The sequence below is a fragment of the Tachyglossus aculeatus genome, chromosome 1 (genome assembly GCF_015852505.1).
Source record: "Tachyglossus aculeatus isolate mTacAcu1 chromosome 1, mTacAcu1.pri, whole genome shotgun sequence".
Lineage (NCBI taxonomy): Eukaryota > Metazoa > Chordata > Mammalia > Monotremata > Tachyglossidae > Tachyglossus > Tachyglossus aculeatus.
The window spans coordinates 156,148,704-156,176,177 of NC_052066.1; the positions used below are offsets into that span (position 1 = coordinate 156,148,704).

General features: G+C 44.5%; 1 protein-coding gene across 1 annotated transcript in view; it reads left to right on the forward strand.

The window, feature by feature from the left end:
• The window catches only part of ITPK1 (inositol-tetrakisphosphate 1-kinase), a 277,367-nt gene that overhangs the window by 45,470 nt on the left and 204,423 nt on the right, over positions 1-27,474 (forward strand). Inside the window, exon 3 of the mRNA XM_038748822.1 lies at positions 19,845-19,869. Coding sequence (XP_038604750.1) covers positions 19,845-19,869 — 25 coding nt within the window. The remainder of the gene's footprint in view (positions 1-19,844; positions 19,870-27,474) is intronic.

Below are 27,474 nucleotides of genomic sequence, written 5' to 3' on the forward strand. Positions count from 1 at the left end.
GGAGATTTACCTTATTTCCAACAGTTTTGACCTCAGCGGAAGTAGATAACTGGTGTTAAAGGTTACCTCATCCCTCTCCTTTCAACCTCCTTTTACTAAGGGGCGTTCATCAGCAATGTTGCCAATTTGGGGTTTCACCTCGTCCACCTAGCCTTTGATAAGACATTCCTTGAGAGGGTTAACAAAGTCAAGAATAAGTCGGATAAACCATCGCTAAAAAAGAAAAAAAAAGAATCAAGAGCTGACTGTTGTTTGTAAGCTTCTTGGGGACAGGAACATGTTAGTTTCTCATGTCGTAAGCTCCCAAGGGTATAGTACAGTGCTCTGCGCTCAGTAGTGCTCAGTTATATACTAAAGAGTAACCTAAGATCGTAGTACCTTACGTGTAAACTCCTAAAAGATATGCACTGTGTAATATGAATGTTCTGCATGGGACTGAACAGACAAGAAGAAGTGAGAAGAGATTGCCTCTCTTGGACATTGGAAGGGATTGGGGAGTGAGGGGGTTCAGTAAAATTACAGCTCTATTTAAGGATTTTTTTATTTTGAGACATTTAAGGAGCCTTCATCTCCTGCCAAAAGAGTATCAGAGTGGTCTCCCCAGCATAGAATTCCAGACGGTCTTTTCTAGAGGTTTTTGTCTTCCGGCTGTCTGAGGCCTGATATAGAATGCTTTAGGCAGAACTCCCACTTGGATCCAGCGAGACTGATGTGAAAAGCTTCCGGCTTGTAAAGTGATATTCTTAGGCTAAGTGTCTTTTGGAGATAGCCAGAGAGGGGAACAGAGACCGGTGCCCCGTGAGTCTCCTATCACCTAGAGCATCTCCTTAGTTGGCTCTCGTTTCAGGCTAGGGTAACCCGCTATTAGACGCTCGAGTAAGGTTTTGTCTTCTGTCGCCAAACCACAAGATGTTGCATTGATTCTCATATGTTTTTGTTCTATGTGACAATCAGGCATCTGTTATCTATTCTGTGAATGCAGCAAGGTTGTTGGTTGGTTATCAAAAACCCTTGAACTAGTCATATCCTGCAGCAAAAGGGCTGGCACTTTCCAGGGTCTTCCAGACTCTCCTCCCTTGTGCCAGTTCCCTTTCTGTCCCTCTCCTAACCCCAACTTTGGCTGCTACTTCTCGCTCTCCCTTCTTCCCATTCCATCAGCTGCCGTTGCCCATTTCATTTGGTGGGTGGCGTTCTTTCATTTGTGTATATATAATACATAATGCATTCATGTTATATTATCATAATTAATAATTATTATAGAATATTTGTTAAGCGCTTTCTACGTGTGAGGCACTGTACTAAGCACTGGGGTAAATACAAGGTAATCGGGTTGAACATAGTCCTTGTCCCACGTGAGGCTCACAGTTTCAATCCCCATTTTACAGATGAGGTAACTGAGACAGAGAAGTAAAGTGACTTGCCCAGGGTCACATAGTAAGTAAATGGTGGAGCCGGTATTAGAACCAATGGCCTTCTGACCACTTAATACAGTGCTGTGCACACAGTAAATGCTCAGTAAATATGATCGATTGAGCATATGCAGTCTCTCTCTCTCTCTCTCTCTCTCTCTCTCTCTCTCTCTCTCTCTCTCTCTCTCTCTCTCTCTCTCTCTCTCTCTCTATCTGTCCATCTCTCTCTCTCTCTAAGCCCCAAAGCTCATTTCTCAAGAAAGGCCTTTTTAAGTGAATGGTGGTTTCTAGCAACGTCTTCAATAAGTCAGTCTTGGAGGTGAGAAGGCACTTGATATTCACTCCACGCTCAGCTCCTTAGCACTTATATACAGATCCCTACTTTATATTAATGTCTGCCTCCCCCTCTAGACTGTGAGTTCCTTGTGGGCAGGGAACATGTCTACCAACTGTGTTGTATTGTACTGTCCCTAGGTCTTAGCAACACAGTAAGCGCTCAGTAAATGGCATAGGTTGATTTTACTTCAATTTTCTCCTCTTCCTGCCCTGCATATCCACCAAAGGTCACAGGCAAATTGCCGGTTTCTACCTCAGCCCACTCAGATCCTGAGTGTAAATCTGTTCACTGCTGAGAATCCCCAGATCCAGAAGCTTGAACCCGAAGTCTCAGTTTTCAGTTTCAGGAATGTTGGTGCCTTTGTGCAGTGTTTTCTGGACTCTCCCATCACATTGCAAGAATCTGTAGGGCCACCTCTGCACAATGCCATCACCTCACGTTGCTCATGGCGTAATGTGATGACTGCATTACCTCACGTGGCATATGAGGTTATTGGATTATGCCGGGGCCCTCGTCCTCTTCCTCCTACTCCTTCCTCTCCTGGGATTTTTTTTTTTTGTAATGGTGTTTGTTAAACACTATGTGTCAGGCAGTGTTCTCAGCACTGGGGTACATGCAAGTTAATCAGGCTAGATACAGCCCCTGTCACTCTGTGTGGAAAGAGCACAGGCTTTGGAGTCAGTGGTCCTGTGTTCATATCTCGGCTCTGCCAGTTGTCAGCTGTGTGACTTTGGGCAAGTCACTTAAATTCTTTGTGCCACAGTTCCCTCATCTGTAAATCGGGGATTGACTGTGAGCCCCCCGTGGTACAACCTGATCACCTTGTAAGCTCCCCAGCGCTTAGAACAGTGCTTTGCACATAGTAAGCGCTTAATAAATGCCATCATTATTGTTATTAGGAGGGAGGAGGTATTGAATCCCCACTTTTTTTTTACAGTTGAGGAAACTGAGGCACAGAGAAGTTAAGTGATGTGCACAAGGACTTGCCAGGAAATACCTCTTGGTCTCAGCCTCCTGGCTCCTGCTCCCCTCGGCCTGGACTAGCGGGCAGTGGCCGCTTATATGCTATTGGTTGGCACTGCCCCCTTCTGTGATCTGCCTTGGGCCTGTGGGGATCCACCACTGGCACCTCATGGGCCCTAATGTCCTCTGCCTCCTGGCCTCCCTCAAGTGGGTTGCCTGGCTCTGGGCCATCAATCACTGCCCTTCCTCCACAACTTTGCTACTGCCCAGATCTTCAGCTTGATGGGATTGTACTCTCCGGGTAAGCTACTGCTGGCCTCGGAGCCCAGGGGAGGGGAGGGGATGGAGAGCCGAAGGAGGAGAATTGGTTGCCCTCTGGCTCCCTGGCTCTTAGATAAGTAAATAAAGAAAAAAACCTTTGGGCAAAAAGTCCTTTTGGCATTTTTATAATGGGGAACAGTTGGGGAAGGAATGTTTGTAGGGAAGGTGGAGTTGATCACTGGAGAACTGTAACCTCCCTAGGATGACAACCTTACGTGCCCATTATCCGATGGTGGTGGGGATCCTGATCGCCAGTCTGTGCCAGTGTTATCTCTTGCTGGCCCTAGCGTTGGGCATGTCTGGCCACCATCTTGGGAAGGTCTTGTTCAACTGCCACTTGGAAGGGTCTAGAGGTGTACTGCCACCCTTGTCTACATCGTTTGCCTCAGTTAATTGTGAAACTGGCCTGGTGGAGGGAGGTCTGTAGCTGATCCGGTCAGTCCTCTGGTCCATCAGGGGTCTGGACCCCCTCTAGACTGTAAGCTTGTCGGGGCAGGTAATGTGTCTGTTTATTGTTATCTTGTACTCTCCCAAGTACGTCGTACAGTGCTGTACACACACTCAGTGCTCAGTAAATACAATGGAATGAATGAATGAATGAAAGAAAAAATACATGAGCTCAGATCCTGCTGAAAAAATTTCCGCCTGCTGAGGGTTCTGCAGCCTGCAGTGGAAACTCTGATCCATTCCATCTTAAATAAATACACTGAAGAGCATAGAAACCAGATCAGCGTGCTCTTGTTACCATGTTTTCAGTACTGTTGTATGTTCTGCTTTGTCAGTTTAGTTTAGTAATAATAATTCTAATTGTGGTAGCAAGTACTTAATAATAATAATGATGGCATTTGTTAAATGCTTACTATGTGCAAAACACTGTTCTAAGTGCCAGGGAGGTTACAGGGTGATCAAGTTGTCCCATAGGGGCCTCACAGTTTTAATCCCCATTTTACAGATGAGGTAATGGAGGCACAAAGTGAAGTGACTTGCCCAAAGTCACACATTATGTGCCATGCATGGCCTAGTGGAAAAACCACTGGCCTGGGATTCAGGGGACCTGGGTTCTAATCCCAGTTCCACCACTACAATCAATCAGTGGTATTTATTGAGCACTTACTATGTGTAGGTAACTGTACTAAGTGCTTGGGAGAGTGCAACATAGCAAAATATAACAGACACATTCCCTGCCCACAGTGAGCAGGGGGAGACAGACAGAATAAATAATAAATTATGAGTAGGTACATAAGTGCTGTGGGGCTGGGTTGCGGGTAGCAAATAAAGGGAGCAAGTCAAGGTGACTCAGAAGGGAGTGGGAAAATAGGAAATGAGGGTTTAGTCAGGGAAGGCCTCTTGGAGGAGATGTGCCTTTAATAAGGCTTTGAGGGGAGAGTAATTGCCCGTTGGATACGAAAAGGGAAGGGGTTTCAGGCCAGAGGCAGAATGTGGGTGAGAGGTTGGTGACAAGATAGACTAGATCTAGGTACAGTGAGTAAGCTTGCATTAGAGTAGTGAAGCATGCTGGCTGGGTTGTAGTAGGAAAGTAGTGTGGTAGGAGGGGGCAAAGTGAGTGTTTTTAAGCCGTTAGTGAGGAGTTTCTGTTGGATGCAGAGATGGATGGACAACCACTGGAGGTTCTTGAGGTGTGGGGAAACATGGACTCTCTTCCTCCCTTCAAGGCCCTACTGAGAGCTCACCTCCTCCAGGAGGCCTTCCCAGACTGAGCCCCCTCCTTCCTCTCCCCCTCCTCCTCCTCTCCATCCCCCCCATCTTACCTCCTTCCCTTCCCCACAGCACCTGCATATATGTATATATGGTTGTACATATTTATTACTCTATTTATTTTACTTGTACATATCTATCCTATTTATTTTATTTTGTTAGTATGTTTGGTTTTGTTCTCTGTCTCCCCCTTTTAGACTGTGAGCCCACTGTTGGGTAGGGACTGTCTCTATATGTTGCCAATTTGTACTTCCCAAGCGCTTAGTACAGTGCTCTGCACATAGTAAGTGCTCAATAAATACGATTGATGGTGATGATGATCATTTTTGTAGAAAAATGGATCTGGGCAGCAGAGAGAAAAGTATGAATATGGGGAGAGACAGGAAGCGGGGAGGTCAGCAAGAAGGCTGATATGGAACTCAAAGCAGATTCCTTGTCTCCTGCCTCCTTTACCTTGGGCAAGTCACTTAACTTCTCTGTGCCTCAGGTACCTCACCTGTAAAATGGGGATTAGGACTATGAGCCCTGTGTGGGTCAGGGACTGTGTCCCACCTGATAAACTTTTATTCATTCACTCAATTGTATTTATTGAGCGTTTATTGTGTGCAGAGCACTGTACTGCGTGCTTGGAAAGTACAGTTCAGCAATAAACAGTTCCTGCCCACAGTGGGCTTTTACCTACTCAAGCGCTTAGTACAATGCCTGGCATATAGTAAGTGCTTAACAAATATCATAAAAAAATTCTGGGGTAGATACAAGATAATCAGGTCCCATATGGTGCTCACATTCTAAGTAGGAGGAAGAACACAAAAGCAATGAAGAGAGCCCAGGCCTGAGAATTAGAGGACCTGGGTTCTAATTCTGGCTCTGCCACTTGTTTGCTGTCTGATCTTGGGCAAGTCACTGAACTTCTCTGTACCTCAGTTTTCTCAACTGTAAAATGGGGATTAAATATCCATTCTCCCTCCTACTTAGACTGCGAGCCCCATGCGCGACAGAGACCGTGCCCACCTTGTACCTACCTCAGGACGTAGAACAGTGCGTGTCACGTAGTAAGGGCTTAACAGATACCATAAAAAAAAACAAAAATAAGTATTGAATCCCCATTTTGCAGATGAGTGAACTGAGGCACAGAGAAATTAAATGACTTGTCCAAGGTCACACAGCAGGTAGGTGGCAGAGCTGGGATTAACTGCTCAGGTCCAACCCAACCTAGGTTCCCTCCTCCTTCCTTTTCTTTTTAAACCATCTCCTATTGTGAAGCTCATTGTGGGCAGGGTACGTGTCCATCAACTCCATTCATTCATTCATTCATTCATTCATTCATTCATTCATTCATATTTATTGAGGATTTACCGTGTGCAGAGCACTGTACTAAGCTCTTGGGAAGTACAGCTCGGCAACATATAGAAATGGTCCCTACCCACCAACGGGCTCACAGTCATACTGCACTCTCCCTAGCGCCCAGTACAGTGCTTTCCTTAACTTTTTGCAAAGCCCATGGGCTTTGTAAATATTTTTTAACAGACTTAAACCAGTTTTTATAACTATTTCCTAAATCAGACCATCTCTACTGAGCCAACAGCAAAGTAAGAGATGAACGTTTATTCAAGCATTTATCCTATCCCTCCTTGATGACTGTATCAGCCTTCTTGCTGACCTCCCTGCCTCCTGTCTGTACTCACTCCAGTCCATACTCAATCCTGCTGCCTGGATCGTTTTTCTGCAAAAACATTCAGGCCATGTTTCCCCGCGCCTCAAGAAACTCCAGTGGTTGCCTACACCTCCACATCAAATAGAAACTCCTCACCAGTGGCTTTAAAGCACTCAAGCACTTGCCCTCACCCTCACCTCGCTACTCTCCTACTTCAACCCAGCCTCTTTTCTCCTCTAAAGCTAACCTTCTCACTGTACCTCGATGTCATCTATCTTGCCGCCAACCTCTCGCCCGTGCCCACCCTCTGGCCTAGAACACCCTCCCTCCTAATATCCGACAGACAATTACACTTTCCCCGGTTCAAAGCCTTATTGAAGGCACAACTCCATGAGGCCTTCCCTAAACCCTCTTTCCTCTTCCCGCTTCCTTCTGCATCACCCTGACTTGCTCCCTTTATTCTTCCTCCTTCCCAGCCCCAGGGCACTTATGTACATATCTGTAATGTATTTATATTAATGTCTGTCTCCCCCTCTAGACTATAAGCCCACTGTGGGCAGGGAATGTGTCTGTTTATTGTTACATTGTACTCTTCCAAGTGCTTAGTACAGTGCTTAGTGAAGTATTCCAGATTTACCTTTACTGCTGCAGTTTCTCCAGAGAAAGTCTCCTCATATGGTTCTCCTACTCCAGACATGAACATAATAATAATAATAATAATGATGATGGTATTAAGTGCTTACTATGTGCAAAGCACTGTTCTAAACGCTGGGGAGGTTACAAGGTAATCAGGTTGTCCCACGGGGGGCTCACAGTTTTAATCCCCATTTTACAGACGAGGTCACTGAGGCCCAGAGAAGTTAAGTGACTTGCCCAAAGTCACACAGCTGAGATTTGGCAGAGCCAGGATTTGAACCCATGACCTGTGACTCCAAAGCCCGTGCTCTTTCCACTGAGCCACGCTGCTTCTCAACATCAGGGCTCCTTTCTCAAAGTTCTTTGTAGCACTGATGCATCTTTACTTTCTTCTGCTTCCTCCTACCTTTATTGTAGTGCTTTTTCTCCCCCGTTAGATTGCAAATTCCCTGAGGACTGGGATCGTGGCTATCAACTCTGTTCTGCTCTCCTAGGTGCTTAGTACAGTGCTCTGCAGAGAATAAGTGCTCAGTAAAGACTGTTGATTGTTTGAAACATGGGCACAGGAGTTTTCCAAAAGCTGTCAGCTTGCTTCCTGTGGTTCTCTGGGCTGGTCACTCATTGAGAAGCAGCATGACCTTGTGGAAAGAGCAAGGACCTGAGGTCTAGTCCCGCTACTTGCCTGCTGTGTGGCATGGGGCAAATAACTCCGCCGTGCCTCTGTTTCCTCATCTGTAAAGTGAGGATTCTACAGAGAAGCAGCATGGCTCAGTGGAAAGAGCACGGGCTTTGGAGTCAGAGGTCATGGGTTCAAATCCTGGCTCCGCCACCTCCGCTGTGTGACCTTGGGCAAGTCACTTAACTTCTCTGAGCCTCAGTTACCTCATCTGTAAAATGGGGATTAAGACTGTGAGCCCCATGTGGGACAACCTGATCTCTTTGTATACCCCCAAGCGCTTAGAACAGTGCTTTGCACATAGTAAGCTCTTAACAAATGCCAACATTATTATTACTGTTCTCCCTCATATTTAGACTGTGGGCCTCATATGGGACACCTGATTCTCTCATATCTCTCCCACAGTTTAGGGCGACGCTTGGCACACAGGCAAGCACTTAACACATACCACAGACACCATGACTCAGTGGATATTTGAAGCCAGAAAGTACAGAATCAATCAATCAATCGTATTTATTGAGTGCTTACTATGTGCAGAGCACTGTACTAAGCGCTTGGGAAGTACAAATTGGCAACACATAGAGACAGTCCCTACCCAACAGTGGGCTCACAGTCTAAAAGGGGGAGACAGAGAACAGAACCAAACATACCAACAAAATAAAATAAATGATAAATGATACAGAATGATACAGTGTCGGGAGCAAACAAGCAGAAGATGCAAGGGAGCGACTTGTTGCCTCCTAGCTTAGAAGGCTGGCAGCTGACTGCTTGATAGGGAGCGTGTCGATCTTGGCAGAGTCCACTTACTTAGATTGTGAGCCCCATGTGGGACAGGGACTGGAGGTTGATTCATTCCTTAATTCACTCATTCCATCGTACTTACTGAGCACCTGTTGTGTGCAGAGCACTGTACTGAGTGCTTGGAGCTAGCCGGCAGCATGGCCTAGTGGCAAGAGCATGGACTTGGGAGTCAAAGGATGTGGGCTCTAATCCAGTCTCTGCCACTAGTGTGCTGTGTGACCTTGGTCAAGTCACTGCACTTCTCTGTGCCTCAGTTCCCTCATCTGTAAAATGGGGGTTAAAACTGTGAGTCCCAAGAGGGACAACCTGATTACCTTGTATGTACCCCAGTTCTTAGAACAGTGCTTGGCACATAGTAAGCGCTTAACAAATACCATAATTATTATTATTATAAAAAATTATAAATTACAGACACATTCCCTGGTCATAATGAGCTTATAGTGTAGAGGCTTAAGGTCATCAAAACTCCATCAGTCTGTTCATTTTCACTCCTGTCCCCTCTAGACTGTAGACTTGTTGTAGGCAGGGAATGTATCTGTTATACTGTTGTGTCGTACTCTTCCAGGCCCATAGTAGAGTTCTCCTGCATGCAGTAAAGCATTCAATAAGTACCATTGATTGTTTGGATAACTCGCGGTTCATATGCAACACCAGGCCATCCCGTTGTGGTCTTTTGACTTGCTTTCTGACTAGATGAACATTATGGGGAAAATCCTATTTCTTTCTTTTCCCTTTTTCATTTGATGTCAGTTTTACTTTTGATTTCTTTCTTGGCCATCAGACGGACCTGAGTTCTAATGCCGGCTCCTCCACCTGTCTGCTGTGTGACCTAGGGCAAGACGCTTCCTTTCTCTGTGCCTCAGTTACCTCATCTGTAAAATGGTGATTAAAACTGTGGGCCTTATGTGGGACAAAGACAATGTCGAACCCGATTATCTTGTATCTACCCCTGCACTTAGAACAGTGCCTCGCACATAGTAGCTGCTTAACAAATAGACTGTAATAATAATAATAATAATAATAATAATAGTGATAATAATGATGGTATTCGTTAAGCGATTACTATGTGCCAAGCACTGTTTTAAGTGCTGGGGTGATCAGGTTGTCCCACGTGGGGCTCACAGTCTTAATCCCCATTTTACAGATGAGGTTACTGAGGCACAGAGAAGTTAAGTGACTGGCCCAAAGTTACACGGCTGATACGTGGCAGAGCCGGGATTAGACCCCACGACCTCTAATTCCCAAGCCCGGGCTCTTGCCACTAAGCCACACTGCTTCTGCAAGCTCGTTGTTGGCAGGGAATGTGTCTATCACTATATTGTACTCTCCCAAACACTTAATACAGTGCTTTGCACACAGTAAGGGCTCAATTAATACGATTGCATGAATTAACAAATATCACAATTATTATTATTACTATTATTAAGGAAATTCTGCCCATCCCCTGCCTCTCAAAAATTGCATCTTTCATTCAGTCTTGGATGGGCCACCAGCTCCCTCTTGTTTTTCTCTCCCTGGTTCTCCCTCTCTACACCCCTTAACTCAGTCAATGGTATTTACTGAGTGCTTTCTGGGTGCAGAGCACTGTACTAAGCACTTTAGTACTCTAATAGTTTAGGTGCCAGCTTCCAGAGTTCTCTGGGGCCTATGGCAGTGACAGTGGGACTATTTCAGGTTTCCACTTCTAACTTCCCTATCCTGCTTCCTCCTCTCCTACCCAGAGAAGCAGTGTGGCGTAGTGGAAAAAACACAGGCATAAGAACTGGGTTCTAAGCCCAGCTCTGCCACTTGGCTTGCTGTGTGACCTTGGGCAGGTCACTTAATTTCTCTCTGCCTCAGTTTCTTCAACTGTAAAATGGGGATTCAGTACTTAGTCTGTGAACCTCATGTGCAACAGGGACTGTGTCTGATCTAATCTGATTAACCTGTATCTACCCCAGCACATAGAACAGTGCTCAACACATAGTAAGCACGTAACAAATATAAGCCTGTCTCTCTCTCCCTCTCTTTTTTACCAAAAATGAGCTCATTGGTAGTCCAGCATTGCAGCCCCAGCATATTTTTTTGCTCCTGGGTGTGAGAGGGAGTGGAAGTTCATTCCTTTCTTCCCTACCTTTTTCATTTGATTTCATTTCATTTGATTTCATTTCATTTCATTGATTTCATTTCATTTTCATTTGATTTCATTTCATCCTTCCCGTCTCACAAGCCCGCAACCTTGGTGTCATCCTCGACTCCGCTCTCTCATTCACCCCTCACATCCAAGCCGTCACCAAAACCTGCCGGTCTCAGCTCCGCAACATTGCCAAGATCCGCCCTTTCCTCTCCATCCAAACCGCTACCCTGCTCATTCAAGCTCTCATCCTATCCCGTCTGGACTACTGCACTAGCCTTCTCTCTGATCTCCCATCCTTGTGTCTCTCTCCCCTTCAATCCATACTTCATGCTGCTGCCTGGATTATCTTTGTCCAGAAACGCTCTGGACATATTACTCCCCTCCTCAAAAACCTCCAATGGCTACCGATCAATCTGCGCATCAGGCAGAAACTCCTCACCCTGGGCTTCAAGGCTGTCCATCCCCTCGCCCCCTCCTACCTCACCTCCCTTCTCTCCTTCTACAGCCCAGTCCACACCCTCCGCTCCTCCACCACTAATCTCCTCACTGTACCTCGCTCTCGCCTGTCCCGCCGTCGACCCCCGGCCCACGTCATCCCCCGGGCCTGGAATGCCCTCCCTCTGCCCATCCGCCAAGCTAGCTCTCTTCCTCCCTTCAAGGCCCTACTGAGAGCTCACCTCCTCCAGGAGGCCTTCCCAGACTGAGCCCCTTCTTTCCTCTCCCCCTCGTCCCCCTCTCCATCCCCCCGTCTTACCTCCTTCCCTTCCCCACAGCACCTGTATATATGTATATATGGTTGTACATATTTATTACTCTATTTATTTATTTATTTATTTATTTATTTTACTTGTACATTTCTATCCTACTTATTTTATTTTGTTGGTATGTTTGGTTCTGTTCTCTGTCTCCCCCCTTTTAGACTGTGAGCCCACTGTTGGGTAGGGACTGTCTCTATGTGATGCCAATTTGTACTTCCCAAGCGCTTAGTACAGTGCTCTGCACATAGTAAGCGCTCAATAAATACGATTGATTGATTGATTGATTGATAATATAATAGTCACGGTATTTAAGTGCTTATCATGGGCCAAGCACTGAACTAAGCATTGAGGTAGATGCGAGATCATCAGGTCACCCTCATGGGGCTCCCAGTTGCAATTGCCTGCTGTAACCTATAGATTGCTCTCAGTAGATGGATCTTGGATGTGAAATTTGTCAGTTACTTAAAATCGTTCAAATTATTTGGCGGCTGAGCGATTTATCACTTCCGATTGCGCATTTTATGTCATGAAGTCACTTTTTAGTCATTGGGTGCAGTTCTCTGTCCTTTGTCATTCACGTGTAGAAATGCAAGTTTCAAGTATCTGCTTTTCGGCTTGGAAATCTTTAGGTGCCGCCTCTGTTAGAGTCCGGTAACAGCTGTGTTGTGAGAAATCCGTGCATTCTCTTCCAGCTGAAAGAAGAGCGGCTCTTTCCTGTCTTAAGTAATAGTGAGCGGGCAGCTTGAAATAGTACAGTGCAGCAGCCTCATCTTTAGGCCAAGAGGTGGACCAAACTTTCCCATCCCCTACTGGTATTCAAGGCAGGAGCTGCCTCCATTTCTAAGTCCACTGTTGCCTCGGGTTTGTTGCCTGCGATGCTGTTTATTCCTAGCTGGCCTCTTGGCACGCCTGGCTCTCCTGGCATTTTTTTTTTTTTTGGCTATATCTGCATCCTTGGAAAATGACCATTAAATGGATCTGGCTCAGTGCTCGAGTGTGACTCAGATCTCTTTGAAATATCATCCTCCAATCACGCTGGGCTGGGGAAGGGGAATGCCCAGGCTCTGTGCGGGGGACAAAAGCCCCCTCGGTGAGTCAGAAATAGAGCTGAATCATTCGTCTTTGCTCTTCTGACACCCAGGAGTGTTGGAAGTGGGTTCTATTTTGGTTTTCATTCTGTTATCCAGTGACCTCATTTGTTAAAAAAAAAAAAAAGAAAAGAAAAAAGTCCATCCCAATTGCTCAGCAAGTCCCTGTGCTACTGGACAATTCAGTTTGGTTGAAGATGCTGTCAGTTGATCTGTTGTATTTATTAAGTGCTTAGTTCGTGCAGAGCACTGTACTAAGTGCTTGGGAACTATGGCATAACAATAAACAAGAGTTGTTGTTTTTAATGCCCTTTGTTAAACACTTATTATGGGCCAGGCACTGTTCTGAGCGTTGGAGTTGATACAAGGTAATCAGGTTGACACGGTTCCTTTCCCGCAGGAGGCTCACAGTTTTAATCCCCATTTTGTAGATGAGGTAACTGAGGCACTGAGAAATGAAGCGACTTGACCAAGGTCACACAGCAGATAAGTGCTTGAGCCAGGGTTAGAACCCAGCTCCTCCTGACTCCCAGGACTGTGCTCTGTCTACTAGGCCACACTGCTTCTCCAGAGTCGAGAGACACATTCCCTGCCCACAACAAGCTTACAGTCTAGAGGGATCTCAGAGAGATGGACATGACCAGTGTAGTCAGGCCCCATCTCATGGGCCAAGGCTACGGACAAGCACTTGAAGCTTTGATTCCTGACTTGTTAAGTATCGAGAGAGCCACCAGCCTCATGATCTTAATCAATCGATCAGTCGTATTTATTGAGCGCTTACTGTGTGCAGAGCACTGTGCTAAGTGCTTGGGAAGTACAAGTCGGCAACACATAGAGACAGTCCCTACCCAACAGCGGGCTCACAGTCTAGAAATCTTAAGGAATCTCTTGGGTAAATCCTCATTCACTCTTCTTAAGACTGAGAAGCAGTGTGGTTTAGTGGGAAGAGCATGGTCCTGGGAGTCAGAGGACCTGGGCTCTAATCCCCCCGCTCCCCGCCTTGTCTGTTTTGTGACCTTGGACGAGTCACTTACCTTCTCTGTGCCTCAGTTGCCTCATCTGCAAAATGGGGATTAAGACTTCGAGCCCCATGTGGGACACGGACTATGTGCAACCTGAGCACCTTGTATCTACCCCAGCGCTTAGTACGGTGCCTGGGACATGGTAAGCTCTTAACAAACATCATTTAAAAAAAAAAACAAAATAAAACACACAGGGAAGTGTGACTTCCTTTTCCAGCTCTAATCAACATCATTTAGGGTGGGGTATGCTTGCTGTGTGGGAATGTTTTTATTGGGCCCCCCAAAAGTATTGCTTACCATGAGGTACTGGTAGCTGAATGTGCCTGGATCTGAAATTGACAGAATCTGGCATTCTTAAATAGTTGTGATCCCTATAGTGGATAGAGCGTGGGCTTGGGAATCAGAAGGACCTGGATTCTAATCCCCGCTCCACCATTTGTCTGCTGTGTGGCCTTGGGTAAGTCACTTAATTTCTCTATACCTGTTACCTGATCTGTGAAATGGTTCTTAAGACTGTGAGCCCCATGTGGGACAGGCACTGTGTCCAACCTGATTATCTTGTATCTACCACAGTGCTCAGAGGAGAGCGTGGCCCAAATAAAGAGCTAAAAAAAGTACTATTAAAAAAAAATCAGTGGCATTTATTGAGAACTTCCTGTGTGCAAAGTGTTGTACTAAGTGCCTGAGAGAGTGCAGTACAATAGCTAAACAGAATCTTTGCCCTCAAGAAGCTGTCTAGTGGAGAAACAGATTGGGTTAACCTGAGCCATTCGTAAGGCAGAGCAAGTGTTGGACTAGTTTGACCTCACATTCCCCCCACCCAGGGCCCTGGTGTGTGGATCCTTTAGATTGTAGATAAACGGATGAAGCACAAATCCCTTAATAAGGAAGAGGAAATGGGCTCAAACTCAACCATCCCGACTCTGTCAATTGTCAGTTTTGTGACTTTGGGCAAGTCACTTAACTTCTCTGTGCCTCAGTTCCCTCATCTGTAAAATGGGGATTTGGACTGTGAGCCCCCAGTGGGACAACCTGATTTCCTTACAACCTCCCCAGCACTTAGAACAGTGCTTTGCACATAGTAAGCGCTTAATAAATGCCGTCATCATTATTATTATTATCTCCACCAGAGAGATACACACTCTGTAATCTTTTCTTCTAAAACCCTCAGCAGCATCACTCTCAGTAGCTTTATCCAAAACCCTCAAAGCATTAAGGCTCTCTTGGGCTCGGGATGCTGGGACAGGGCACCATACAAAGTGTCCATAATCCTCTAGGACCAAAGAGCGAAAACATTATTGGTATGTGGTGATTATGGTATTTGTCAAACACTGTTCTGACTGCTGGGAAAGAACCAAGCTAATCAGGTCTGACTCAATCTCCGTCCATCACGGAGCTCACTGTCTAAGCTATGTGCACTGCTGAATGATCCAAACCCAAGAGAATGCAGTGTAGAGGCACCTGGCTTTTAATACGGTGACGATATATTTTTCTGGAAGCCTTTCATTTCCTTACACCAGAAATAGACCTATATTTGTCTTCCATGTTAGATTTTAAGTATGGGATCCTGAGGCACTCTGTAGAAAAGACCAGGGATTAATGTATTCAGTTGCACACCCAGTCGTGAGTGTTAAACTGTTTTTTTAAGGGCTCGGAACTTTTCATTTCTACCCAGGAATTTCAAACAGAACAGGGTTGTTAACTTTGTTGGTCTTCTCCAATGTGAAGTGGTAAAACAAGCTTTAACAGGCTCTCATTTTTTACTTCAGAGTTAATGATGTGGAGAGAACTACTTATATGTTATCATGTCTCTGGATGGTACCTCCTACATTCTGTTGAAAAGGGAGATGAATGAGTAGCTTTTTTGGTGAGGGAGGGGAAGTGAACTGGGAAATTTTAAGTAGCTTGGGTTTTTACTCGTAGGCTTGTTGGAATGACAGCAAGTCACCCAACTGCATTGCTATACAGTTGTTTATATATTTGTACACTTTGTGATTTCTAAAAATCCTTATGCACTTAGTCAAACTATAGGAGAATGCTATTTTTCAAGCTGGAAGGAACTGAAAGTTCATGGGATAATTAAAAACTTAGCTAATAAAGAATGACCACGCTTGATTTCTTTGGAAGATAAAAGGTACATGCTGTGAGCTGTTACTAAGGATACTAAAATGTTAGTCTTAAAACTGCTCATAAATTTGATATCAGGTCTGAATGACTAGACTCAAGCACGTACACTGCTTCCCTTTTTTTGGATGTGATTTTTTTGGACTTCATCCCAAAACCAGGTCATCTGAGGTTTGCAGGGTACGGTTGTTGATCCAGCTCCATTTAATCAGTCGATCGATCAATCAGTGGTATTTATTGAGCTCTTGCTATCTTACTATGTGCAGAGCACTGAACTAAGCTCTTGGGAGAGTACAGTGCAACAGAATTAGGGGGCATGTTTCCTGTCCATAACGAGCTTTCAATCTAGAGAGGGAGACAGACATTAATTCAGAGAGGAAAACCAATCTTATATGGGAGATTATGGGTAATACAATTCCATGAAATATATTTTGATTGGCATCATTCCTCTGTATTTGTGGCATACATCTCTCAATTCTGTTTTAATGAGAAAATCAGGGCTAGTTGGTGCTTCGAGAAGTTTAAACCCAACAGTAGACCTGTATGTCTTCATTTCCCTTCTTCATCACCTAGGTGTTTCCAGACATTTGAGAAACACTTGTTTCCCTTTAAAAAAATAAAATATGAAAACATGAATATAGCCTCTCAAAGGATGAAATGGTTACATTCAATTTAGGTATGAATTGGAGGTTTTTTGGTGTTCTGTGGTATTGTTTATATGTCTTATGTCTCGGTATTGCTTGATGAAGTGTTAATACAGGAGATAAGGTTTCCTGCCTTTTTGGCAGAAGAAATGGTTAAAAAAATTGAATTCGTTTATGCCTAACCTGAATTTGCATGAGTGAAAAGTCCTATCAATCAATCAGTTGCATTTATTGAGAGATTACTATGTGCAGACTACTGTAGTAGACACTTGGGAGGGTACAAAATAACGGAATTGGTCTACAAGTTCCCTGCCCACAATGAGCTTAGAGTCCTGGGAACCAAAAATGGAGAAAGTAACAAACACATTGAACCCCACTTTTTATGGTTTCCTAGTCTTTCTGAGAAAACAGAAGAGTAGTGGGTAATTGCATATTTTGTGGCCCACCTCTAACTACTAGGTCATTCATCAACTAAGCAAGAATAGCTGCATTTTCGGTTATGAATGTCAAAGCAGCAGACTGTACAGTACTCTTAAGAAAAGTAGTTACCTGTCTACAAGATTTCAAAGAAGCACTTCTTCCTGAGTGTGTGGTCTGTCTAATGGCTTTTGCTTATCTGAACAAAGGTCAGGAAGTTCATTATTATTTCTTTAAAATAGTTCACTTTCTCAGTACAGAATTTACAGGTTTAAACTATAGGTAAGAAGTCCGCAGATCAATGAGGAGGCCCGGAGTCTCTAATCACTTCCACAGCACCCTATTGTCTGAACGTGTTAAATGGTTTTGTTTCGTTTTTTTACATATTAACACCCTAATGGTTTGCCAGTTCTAATCTGATTGCTGAAGAAGAAATTGACTTCATTTACTGCGTTGTTCCAGTGCTCAGAAAAACCTTGTAGTTGGATACAAAACTAACAGTCTTTGTAGTGGTGTTATTTTTTTGGAGGTGATAGAGTGAAGGTTTTGAATATTTTTTAAAGCAACACACCTCATCCCCAGGTGCAGTAAAATCAATGAGTTCTACCACAGCTGAGGTGAAGATGGGTGAAGATTGGGTTATCCGGAAACTGCATCTCCTCTTAATTCTTCAATCAATCGTATTTATTGAGCACTTACTGTGTGCAGAGCACTGTACTAAGCGCTTGGGAAGTACAAGTTGGCAACATATAGAGACAGTCCCTACCCAACAGTGGGCTCACAGTCTAGAAGGGGGAGACAGAGAACAAAATCAAACATATTAACCAAATAAAATAGAATAGATATGTACAAGTAAAATAAATAAATAAATAAATAGAGTAATAAATATGTACAAACATATATACATATATACAGGTGCTGTGGGAAAGGGAATGAGGTAGGACGGGGGGACGGAGGGGGGGCAAAGGGGAGAGGAAGGAGGGGGCTCAGTCCGGGAGGGCCTCCTGGAGGAGGTGAGCTCTCAGTAGGGCCTTGAAGGGAGGAAGAGAGCTAGCTTGGCGGATGTGCAGAGCGAGGGCATTCCAGGCCAGGGGGATGACGTGGGCTGGGGATCGATGGCGGGACAGGTGAGAACGAGGCACAGTGAGGAGGTTAGCGGCAGAGGAGCGGAGGGTGCGGGCTGGGCTGGAGAAGGAGAGAAGGGAAGTGAGGTAGGAGGGGGTGAGGTGATGGACAGCCTTGAAGCCCAGGGTGAGGAGTTTCTGCCTGATGCGTAGGTTGATTGGTAGCCACTGGAGATTTTTGAGGAGGGGAGTAACATGCCCAGAGCGTTTCTGGACAAAGACAATCTGGGCAGGGGCATGAAGTATGAATTGAAGTGGGGAGAGACAAGAGGATGGGAGATCAGAGAGGAGGCTGATGCAGTAGTCCAGACGGGATAGGATGAGAGCTTGAACGAGTAGGGTAGCGGTTTGGATGAAGTGGAAAGGGTGGATCTTGGCAATGTTGCGGAGCTGCGACCAGCAGGTTTTGGTGATGGCTTGGATGTGAGGGGTGAATGAGAGAGCGGAGTCGAGGATGACACCAAGGTTGCGGGCTTGTGAGATGGGAAGGATGGTAGGTCCGTCAACAGTGATGGGAAAGTCAGGGAGAGGGCAGGGTTTGGGAGGGAAGACAAGGAGTTCAGTCTTGGACATGTTGAGTTTTAGGAGGCAGGCAGACATCCAGAAGGAGATGTCCGGAAGGCAGGAGGAGATGCGAGCCTGGAGGGAGGGGGAGAGAGCAGGGGCAGAGATGTAGATTTGTAGATGTAGATTTCTTCAAGGCCTTTAGAGAGACCTAGCAGAGAAGTAAAAGTAAAATCTCTTTAGCCCACATGCAGCCTTACCAGTTTCCAGAGGACTGGTTATAGTGTTCGCCATCAGTTGTCCAACAAAGAACAATTGTAGTGTATGTGTAGTATTTTTGTATTTTATCAGAATTCTTCTTGCGCATTCCAAATTCTCTTAGATCGGGTCTGATTTTTTCTAAGCCACAGCTGTGGGCTACATCAAATGGCTGTCCTGAGAGGATTCAAAGGAACATGTTTCCTGAAAAGTGACCAGAAAAACTTCGGTGGGCTGGGAGGGGGGAGAGTGGTCTTGTGAAAATTTATTTTTTGGCGAAGAGATGATTATTAAATATTTTTCTTGAAATTGGGAAACCTCACCACTTCAGGATAATAGGTGGATTCTTTTGACCTCCCTGTGGTTTTCTACAAAACTGTCCAATCCAGGTCTCCTCATTCCTCAGGAACCTCCAGTCCTTGCCCATCTACCTCTTTATCAAAGAGAAACTCCTTACCTTCTGGCTTTAAAGCACCCAATCACCTTGCCCCCTTCTGTCTTACCTCATCATCATTATCAGCATTGGTATTTGAGTGCTCATTATGTGCAGAGCACCATACTAAGCATTTAGGACAGTACAGTACACCAGAGTTGGTAGACAGATTCTATGCCCACAAGGAGTTTACAGTCTAGAGGGGGAGAACCTTGCAGATTTCCCATTACCAGCGAGTATGCCCACTTTGCTCTTCTAATGCCAATCGACTCACTGTACCTCAATCTCCTCTATCTCACCACCCATCCCTCACCCAGGGCCTACTGCTGGCCTGGGACTCTGTTTTCCTTCATATCCGACAGATGATCACTGTCCCTGCCTTCAAAGTCATATTAAAAACACGTCTCCAAGAGGCCTTCCCTGACTAAATCCTCATTTCCTTCATTCCCTCACCCTTCTGTATCACCCTTGCAGATAGATTTGCATCTTTTATGTGCTCTGCACATAGGTTGTATGTGTCATTAACTGATTTTTTCACCTCATCTTCAGCCCCACAGCACTTATGCACATAATTATAATTTATTTATATAATTGTCTGTTTCCCCCCTCTAGACCATGAACTCCTTGTGGGCAGGGAATGTGTCTACCAACTCTGTTATATTTTACTCTCCCAAGAGCTCAATAAATAAGATAGATTGGTTGATTGCAAATATTTGTGATTGTTGATGCATATGGAGTGGAAGTGCTTTTTGCACATTGTAGGTGTGAAATATGTTTTTTAAAAATAGACAAACTCCAGCAAGAATACCATGATAATGCTTCTCTCTTTTTTTTTCTTAACAGGAAAAGAGGAATCGAAGTGGTTCAGGTAAGCAAAGGTCATATTAGAGCTGCTTTCCATCTGAAAAGCCTCTCTTTTCTTTCTGTCTTGGGAATTGCTCCATTTCTGTTGTGGTGGCGGGTGGATGCAACATTCCATTTGTTTCCTGCTTTTTTTACACCTACTTATTCCCATATTATGATTAAAGGTGAAGCAACAGAAAATAGCCCATTAAAACACATTTGGGAATTGGTCTCTTCATTTTTGAGTGATAACTGACCAGCTGCTGCCTCTGATGGCAAGATGTCTGTGATAGGGGAGATAGTAATAATAATAATGATGGTATTTAAGCGCTTACTATGTGCCAAGCACTGTTCTGTGCACTGGGGTAGATATAAGGTTATCAGGTTGTCCCTTGTGGGGCTCACAGTCTTCATCCCCATTTTATAGATGAGGTAACTGAGGCACAAGGAAGTTAAGTGACTTGCCCAAAGTCACACAGCTGACAAGTGGAGGAACCGGGATTAGAACCCGTGACCTCTGACTCCCAAACCCATGCTCTTTCCACTAAGCCAAGCTGAGATGACAAGTGGAATGATGTGTAGCACACTGTGTTGAAGAATTAGAAGAAGTTTGTTGTGGAAGTTGCAAGTCAGCAAGAAAGTAACTCTTGAGTAGTGTCAGCCAGATTACCTCTTATACGTTGATGTGTTCATGGAAAGTGAATTGTTTCTGTAATGAATACTGCTTTGTCACATTTTTTTATCTGTAGCGCCATGTTCCTCATCAATGCCCAGCCTGTTGCCTACTTACACTGCTGCTGGCATCCCCAAAGCAGACTCTCCGGACTGTGGGTTAGCCAGCTTCTTGCTTATGTCCTTTCATCCCCTTCTGCTTGCCTTTGGAAATTTCAGTGATCATTAGCCACCACTTTGGGAAAATACATTTTGGGGTCCGTCCATGTATTTACTGTCGTGTTAGCATCTCTTCTTCATCAGCCTGGATCATCCAGACTACCCTGGGTGGGATATTGATTTGGTCTGGCATTTTAGCCACTTTTTTGAAAATGATGCAAAAATAGGGCACAGGTGGTTTTTGCTGTATGTGGTAAGCCTGAGAGATGGCGTGGCTTAGTGGAGAGAGCACAGTCCTGGGAGTCAGAAGGACCTGGGTTCTAATTCCAGCTCTGCCAATTAATTGCTGAGTAACCTTGGGCAAGTCACTTAACTTCTGTGCCTCAATTTCCACAACTGTAAAATGGGTATACCTATTCTCCCTCCTACTCTTTGAGCCGCATCCGGGGCAGAGACTGTGTCTGACCTAATTAACTTGTTCCTACCCCAGTGCTTAGAAGAGTGTTTGACATACAGCGCTAAACAAATACCATAAAACCATTTTCTTTGACACTGATCTTTTCTGATGCTAGACTGTGAGCCCACTGTTGGGTAGGGACTGTCTCTATATGTTGCCAACTTGTACTTCCCAAGCGCTTAGTACAGTGCTCTGCACACAGTAAGCGCTCCATAAATATGATTGATTGATTGATTGCTACCTTTGTGGCATGTGAGGTTGGACATACCTTAGGCAGACAGAGTAGTTACTGTTTCAAAAAGATTGTCATTTTAAGGGAAAGGCAACAGGACTTCCTTTGGGGCCTAGTTTTGTTCGTATTGTCTTGTCTTGTCTTACGTTGCCAAGTCGTCTCTGATCTGTAGTGACGCCATGGACACTTCTCCCCGGAACACCCCACCTCCCACTATTCTGTTAGTTTATCCATAGAATTTTCTTCGTAAAAATATGGAAGTGGTTTAACATTGCCTCCTACCATGCAGTAAACTTGAGTCTCCATCCTTGACTCTCTTCTGTGCCACTGCTGCCCAGCACAGGTGAGTTTTGACTTGTAGCAGATTGCCTTCCACTCACTAGCCACTGCCCAAGCAAGGAATGGAATGAATATGCCTCTGCTTGACTCTTCCTCCCATAGCCGAGACTGGAAGAGTGATTCTCCCTCCCATAGCTGAGACTGGAAGAGTGCAGGAAACTCTACAGGTGTGACCCGGAAAGGGAATTAGTTCACATTATTGGCCAAAAAAGGATGAAAAAAGGCCTGTCCCCTAGAGGCCACATGACTAGTAAGCGCTCAATAGATACCATTGATTGATTAATCTTAGATTAAAAGCCAGGACATCAACCCAAGAGGTTATGAAGACTGAACTCCTTGTCTTCCCTCCCAAACCCTGCCCTCTCCCTGACCTTCCCATCACTGTTGACAGCACTACCATCCTTCCCGTCTCACAAGCCTGCAACCTTGGTGTCGTCCTCGACTCCGCTCTCTCATTCACCCCTCACATCCAAGCCGTCACCAAAACCTGCCGGTCTCACCTCTGCAGCATTGCCAAGATCCACCCTTTCCTCTCCATCCAAACCGCTACCCTGCTCGTTCAAGCTCTCATCCTATCCTGTCTGGACTACTGCATCAGCCTCCTCTCCGATCTCCCATCTTCCTGTCTCTCCCCACTCCAATCCATACTTCACGCTGCTGCCCGGGTTGTCTTTGTCCAGAAATGCTCTGGGCATGTTACTTCCCACCTCAAAAATCTCCAGTGGCTACCAATCAACCTATGCATCAGGCAAAAACTCCTCACCCCCGGCTTCAAGGCTGTCCATCACCTCGCCCCCTCCTACCTCACCTCCCTTCTCTCCTTCTACAGCCCAGCCCGCACCCTCCGCTCCTCTGCCGCTAATCTCACCTCACCGTGCCTCGTTCTCGCCTGTCCCGCCGTCCACCCCCAGCCCATGTCCTCCCCCTGGCCTGGAATGCCCTCCCTCTGCCCATCCACCAAGCTAGCTCTCTTCCTCCCTTCAAGGCCCTACTGAGAGCTCACCTCCTCCAGGAGGCCTTCCCAGACTGAGCCTCCTCCTTCTTCTCCCCCTCCTCCCCCTCTCCATCCCTCCCACCTTACCTCCTTCCCTTCCCCACAGCACCTGTATATATGTATATATGTTTATATGTATTTATTACTCTGTTTATTTATTTACTTTACTTGTACATTTTTATTCCACTTATTTTAGTTTGTTAATATGTTTTGTTTTGTTCTCTGTCTCCCAATTCTAGACTGTGAGCCCACTGTTGGGTAGGGACCATCACTATATGTTGCCAACTTGTACTTCCCAAGCGCTTAGTACAGTGCTCTGCACATAGTAAGCGCTCAATAAATACGATTGAATGAATGAATGAATGGTTTACATGGTTTGTTGTTTTTTTTAAGTGTTCTAAAATGGAAGAGGAGTCACATTCTGAAATGCAGTATGAAAGAAAGAGGCACCAGTATTGCTCCAAAAAATTCTGGCGGCAAGGGAGTATTCACATAGCTGCTGAAGAAAATGTTTTTCTGATCAGTGAAGAAACAGGCTAATGGCTCTCTGGGGGTTTGTGTTTCTTTGCTCCTGTTCGTTTCCTGCTAGTGTAGGTTCCTTGAGGGCAGGATACGAGTATCTTGCTTCTGTTATTCTTTGCTAAGTGCTTAGTACAGTATGCTGCTCCTAGTTGGACACTCAATCAACAGCCTTCTGTTACTGCTACTGTTTCAACAGATAAAGGGTTTGCTCACCACAGGCCTTATTAACTGCTTGCAAAATGCCTTTTTCCTCCTTGCTGAAAGCACACCCAGGCATTAAGCTCAGGCCTTCTTACAGCTGGGGGAAAAATCAGAGAACTTTCTGTTTGGGGTTAAAAAAAAATCCCCTTTCTAATATCATCATCATCAATCATATTTATTGAGCGCTTACTGTGTGCAGAGCACTGTACTAAGCACTTGGGAAGTACAAATTGGCAACATATAGAGACAGTCCCTACCCAACAGTGGGCTCACAGTCTAAAAGGGGGAGACAAAACCAAACATACTAACAAAATAAAATAAATAGAATAGATATGTACAAGTAAAATAAATAAATAAATAGAGTAATAAATATGTACAAACGTATATACATATATACAGGCGGCAAGGGAGACCATTGGTGTTTTGATATGAGGTTTTATCACTTAATTTTTTTCCTTCTACCTAAGCCCTGAAAAAGCATTGCTTCGGTTAATATGTTCTGAACATCAACCATCCTGGATCTGCCACCTGTCTGACGTGTGACCTTGGGAAAGTCACTTAACCTCTTTGTGTGCTGCGGATTCCTCCTTTGTAAAGTGGAAATTCAATACCTTATTTCCCTTCTGTTTAGACTTCGAGCCCAGGATGGGACAGGGATGTGTCTGACTTGATTATCGTATATTTACCCCAGCAATTAGTACGGTGCTTGGCACAAAGTAAGCATTTAACAAATACCACAATTAATACTTTTATTATTATGAGAAGATTAGCCCACTGGTGAGCTAAGATGACTTTGGTAAAACTGTTAGACAAAGTTTATGTTGCCAAAGTATTATTTCCTTGTAGTAAACAAGTCCCTCTTCAGGGTCTAGGAGCAGGTTCTGTTGCCAAGAATTTTAAAGGCAACCAGCTCATTTTCTCTTCAACAGACAAGCAACTTCAAAGACTCCTATATCTTTGAGAGAAAAATATTCAGACCCTTATATCCATATTCCTGTTTACACAAAATCTAAAATGGAAGCACTAACTTATGGAGGTATTTGTCATCATACCAGGAGTAGGGATTTTTAATTTTAATGGCAATTTGGAATCTGACAACCTTGAGTTGGAGTTAGAGAGATGGTGGGCTGTTGAAGAACTAAGCTGATGCATTGCTTGTTTTTTATGTTAGTTTATTTGTAAAAGTCACTTAGCAAGTGATTGTTTTTAAATTATGATATCTGCCCTGGGTTGTAGAATGTATCAAACTAAAGAAGTCATTTCCTCTTTTAATAATAATAATAATAATAATAATAATAATGGCATTTAAGTGCTTACTATGTGCCAAGCACTGTTCTAAAGTTTAATATATAACCAATTTAATTTTTGTAATTGAGAAGCAGCATGGTCTAGTGGATAGAGCACAGGCCTGGGATTCATTAGAGCCTGGAATCTAGTCCCATTTCTGCCACTTCTGTGGACTTCAGTTACCTCATCTGTAAACTGGGGATTAAGACAGTGAGCCCCATGCGAGACATGTACTGTGGCCAACTTGATTACCTCATATGTACCCCAGGACTAGTACAGTGCCTGCCACATAGTAAGTGCTTAACAAATGCCACAAAAGAAATAATTGGCTAAGGAGGACTGTAATCAGAATGTAATGATAATTGTGGTACTTAAGTTCTTATTTACTGTGTGCCAAGTCCTGAACTAAGTGCTGGGATAGATACAAGCTAATCAGGTTGGACACAGTCCCTGTCCCACATGGGGCTCTCAATTTAAGTAGGAAGGCAAAATCCCCATTTTACAGATGAGGAGACTGAGGCTCAGAGAAGTGAAGTGACTTGCCCAAGGTTGCACAGCGGGCAGGTGGTGGGTTGGGATCAGAGCCCAGGTCCTCCGACTCCCAGGCCTGTGTTTTTTCTATTCGGCCACGCGGCTTCCATTAACAGAATAAACCAAAACTGGACTCTTTCTCCCTTTGCGAGCTCAAAACGAAACCCACCAAGTTGTCTCTGTAAATGGTCTCCTGGCATCCACAAGTGTGTTTGGAGAATTTGAAATTTCAGAGCTGTGAGTGAGCCTCGTTTTCTGTATTGGAAACCAGGTGACTTGGCTGACTTGCGTAGAAGGTTGCCATTATTTTAGCGATGAAGGGCAGTCAGACGACACTGGTTTCCTGCTTCCGTGGGGAGAACCAATAATAAGGGAGAAGAATGCTGGTCCAGTTTTGGCTTTTCAGTCAGAGACGTGCTGACTGCTGAGATTATGAGCTTTCCCCCAAAGCGTCCGTCATCGTCTGATGTCTTTGCACTTTTCCCAGAAATCAATCTCCTGCTCCCAATAGTAGCATCCACTTTGGGAGACCCGATGGGGGAGGAACATTTCTGTAGAGGTTTTAAATGCAGCGTGTGAACACCACCAGGCAGTAGTATATTACTGCAGAAGATGACGTGAGGTGATTATACACACGTGATTGGAAACGGAATCGCAGTGCACTCTTGCTAGTTTTCGAATGGGCCAAACACTCTTTAGAGATCACCGATATAGTCTTCTGTTGTAAATGACAATAATTACAAGAAGCAGCATGGTCGAGTGGAAAGAGCATGCGCCTGGGAATCAGAGGATGTAAGTTCTAATCCTGGCTCTGCCACATGTCTGCTGTGTGACCTTGGGAAAGTAACTGCACTTCTCAGGGCTTCAGTTACCTCATCTGTAAAATGGGAATTAAGAGTGTGAGCCTCATGTGGGACAGGGACTGTGTCCAACCTAATTACTTTGTGTATGCCCCAGTGCTTAGAATAGTGCTTGGCACATAGTAATCACTTATCAAATGCTATTATTATTATCATTATTATTGTCATTACTACTACTACTAATAGTAACATTTGCTAAACACTTAACAAGTGCTATTATTATCATTACTACTGCTAATAATAGTAGTAATATTTGCTAAATGCTATTATTATTATCATTACTACTACTAATAATAATGGTAATACTTGCTAAACACTTAACAAATGCTATTATTATTATCATTACTACTAGTGTGGCTCAGTGGAAAGAGCCCGGGCTTTGGAGTCAGAGGTCATGGGTTCAAATCCCGGCTCCTCCAATTGCCAGCTGTGTGACTTTGGGCAAGTCACTTCACTTCTCTGGGCCTCAGTTCCCTCATCTGTAAAATGGGGATTAAGACTGTGAGCCCCCCGTGGGACAAACTGATCGCCGTGTAACCTCCCTGGCGCTTAGAACAGTGCTTTGCACATAGTAAGCGCTTAATAAATGCTATCATTATTATTACTACTACTAATAATAGTAATACTTGCTAAACACATAACAAATGCTATTGTTATTCTCATTACTACTACTAATAATAGCAATATTTGCCAAGCACTTACTAGCACACTAGACCAAGTGCTCAAGCAGATACAAGAAAATCGTGACACACACAATCCTTGCTCTGCTTTGGGGTACCCAATCTAAGGGGGAGAATGTGAAGTCTTTAATATCCATTTTAAGAGTGAGGAAATTGAGGTATAGAGAAATTAAGTGACTTGCCCAAGGTCACACAGCAGGCAAGTGGTGGAACTGAAAGTTAGGACCCAGGTCATCTTACTCCCAGTCCTATGCTCTTTCCACTAGGTCATGTTGCCTTATTGTTATTATAGTATCTGTAGAGCTCTGCACACAGTAAGCGCTCAATAAATACGATTGAATGAATGAATAAAGCACTCACTGTACGTCAAGCACTCTTCTAAGCTCTGGGGTAGATACAAGATAATGAGGTCATACACAGTCTCTGTCCCACGTGGGGCTCACAATCCGAGTAGGAGGGAGGACAGATATTGAATCCCCAATATACAGACGAGAAAACTGAGTCACACAGAGGATAGGTGACTTGTGCAAGGTCACACAACAGACAAGTGGCAAAGCTGGGAATAGAATCCCGATCCTCTGACTTTTAAGATCTTTTTTTTATGGTGTTTGTTGAGCGCTTACTATGTGCAAGGTACTATACTAAACCCTGGGGTAGATGCAGGCTAATCAGGTTGGACACAATCCGTGTTCCACG